This window comes from Cyprinodon variegatus, unplaced genomic scaffold (assembly GCF_000732505.1).
Source record: "Cyprinodon variegatus isolate N-32 unplaced genomic scaffold, C_variegatus-1.0 Scaffold257, whole genome shotgun sequence".
In the NCBI taxonomy this organism is placed as follows: Eukaryota; Metazoa; Chordata; class Actinopteri; order Cyprinodontiformes; family Cyprinodontidae; genus Cyprinodon; species Cyprinodon variegatus.
In genome coordinates, this window is record NW_015150710.1 from 529,326 (window position 1) to 531,732 (window position 2,407).

The 2,407-nt window shown below is 37.1% G+C and overlaps 1 protein-coding gene across 1 annotated transcript in view; it reads left to right on the forward strand.

Annotated features, from left to right (window-relative positions):
- Positions 1-2,407, forward strand: part of LOC107089584 (arf-GAP with SH3 domain, ANK repeat and PH domain-containing protein 2-like) — a 77,322-nt gene that overhangs the window by 25,754 nt on the left and 49,161 nt on the right. Inside the window, exons 3-4 of the mRNA XM_015382468.1 lie at positions 756-901; positions 1,051-1,125. Of these exons, the coding sequence (XP_015237954.1) occupies positions 756-901; positions 1,051-1,125 (221 nt within the window). The remainder of the gene's footprint in view (positions 1-755; positions 902-1,050; positions 1,126-2,407) is intronic.

Genomic DNA, 2,407 nt, shown 5'->3' on the forward strand with positions numbered 1-2,407 from the left:
AAAAAAGTCAAAATTCTGAGAAGAAAGTCAAAATTCTGACTTTTTTCCCATGTTAAACTGAAATAAATTTAAAAATCAGTTAACTTTTTAATTTTTTTTTCAGTGGCCCTAATCCTCTTCCATATGAGGGCCCCTTGCTGCCTTCAGGCACCACGTTGATGACCCCAATCATTAAATATCAGATGCTGGTTTTATTTAAAAGGTTATACAGATTTGAAGTGTTTTTCTTTTGATTTTAACTTTAATAGAAGTTAGATTTTTAAATATTATCTGCACTTTTGACTAGTGTTGCCCTGATACCGATACCAGCATCAGGCGGGGCCCCGATCCAGCACTAAAATGGTGGTATCGGAATCGGCGAGTACCGAAAAATGAGGCACTGATACCATTTTGAGAGCAAAAAGTTTCTTCAACTATTGTCACCGATTCCAGATATGCAATAAAAAGGTAGTCAGCAGCTTGACTAAGCTATGATGGCAATGAGTTTACATCCAAGTAGTCTGTAGTTCTTCAGATACACACACACATCAATTTTAAACAGGTGGTATCGGCCTTTACTGCACAGCCAGGTTCGGTATCTTGGCTAAAAAATGGCATCGGTGCAACACTACTTTTGACCTTATAATTGAATCTCCTGCTTTAGAATCTTTAAATGTCTTCAGCTTCGAGAATCCTCCTGGTTCGGTCGAAGCTCCCGTCGTCTTTCTGCCGTTTGTGGTGCCGACTGTGACGTTCTTGGTGTTTCTGTGCCGCAGCTCACGTGGAGAACGAGGAGCAGTATGTCCAGTCCATGGAGAAGTTTGCTTCCAACTACATGAATGATGTGGAAGGAGAGCTCGGTGCCGCCTTCCTCAAGTTCGCCGTGTTCACCAAAGAGCTGGCGGCGCTCCTTAAGAACCTGGTGAGCCTGAAAGCATCTGGATGCTTTATTCTCATTAAAACTGCTTGCTTGCATCCTCTGCTGTATCAACTGGTTGGATAAATAAATGAAGGGATGCTTGGCGTTCACTTTAGACCTGCAGTTTATTTAACTTGACTTTGTCTGTGCAGTTGCAGAACATGAACAACATCATCACGTTTCCTCTGGACAGTCTGCTGAAAGGAGACCTGAAAGGAGTGAAAGGGGTCAGTGTTTCTGTCCAGGTTTCAAACTGACACATCTGCTTTGATTCTGCTTCTGCTTTGATTTCTGGACTAAAGATGTTTGTTTTTATTTGTCAATTTTCTTTAATATTTGAATTTCATTGAGAAAAAATATTCCTAATAGTTTTTTTTTAAGAAGCTTTTCCTCACTTTGTCATGTTTATAATCCTGCTCCAAACTCGGGGATTGCGATTACCTTCTCCCATCCTTGCGGGAAAATTATTTGAAGATCATCTGTTTTTCCTCTGGTTTCTAATTTTTGCGGTGTTCTCCTCTCACTATAGATCAGCCCAGTCCTCTAACCTGGCTTTTAAATTTGTTTTTTTTTTTCATTATTTTGGTGGGAAAAAAGACAGATATTCCTGGAAAAACAGATGCTTCCTCTAATTCCTCCAGATTCATTAAATGATTTGGGATTTTCTGCACCTTAGAGGAAGAAATATGAAAACCGTTTCCATAACTTTCTCGAGTAACATTGTTTTTATCACCAAATAGTATTTTTTTTTTAATATTTAAATAATAGCCAACATTTAATTTCTCTTCTAGATCACTAAAGTGTTTTTTGGATTGGATTAAATTAAATTTTGGTCTCTGAAGCTCTTCTATCCTCGATGACTCATCGTTTATTGATTCTTCTTTTGCAATGAACCGTTATTAATTGCCCGATTCCTGTTTTTCTTCTTAAGTTTATATTATTTTTAGAAGATGTATGCGTACAACGTTCCCCAACTCTCCCCACTTCCCACCCCCCATTGCGATCATTGCACTTGATCGCAAAAAAAAATTGTCTGTGATTTTTTCCAGGGATTTTAAAGTAATTTTGAATGATAAATAATTTCTTTTTTTTTTTGCGCTCATTGGATTTGCCCGCCGGGCAAGTGCAATGATCGCAAAAAAAAATTGTTGGTGATTTTAAAGTAATTTTGAGTGATAATTTTTTTTTTGTTTTTTTGTGATCATTGCACTTGCCCGGCGGGCAAATGCAATGATCGCAAAAAAAAATTGTCTGTGATTTTTTCAGGGATTTTAAAGTAATTTTGAATGATAAATAAAAACATTTTTGCGATCATTGCATTTGCGCACCGGGCAAGTGCAATGATCACAAAAAAAATTGTCTGTGATTTTGTCAGTGATTTTAAAGTAATTTTGAATGATAAATCTTTTTTTTTTTTTGCGATCGTTGCATTTGCCCGCCGGGCAAGAGCAACGATCGCAAAAAAAAATTGTCAGTGATTTTGTTTGTAATTTAAAGTAATTTTGAATG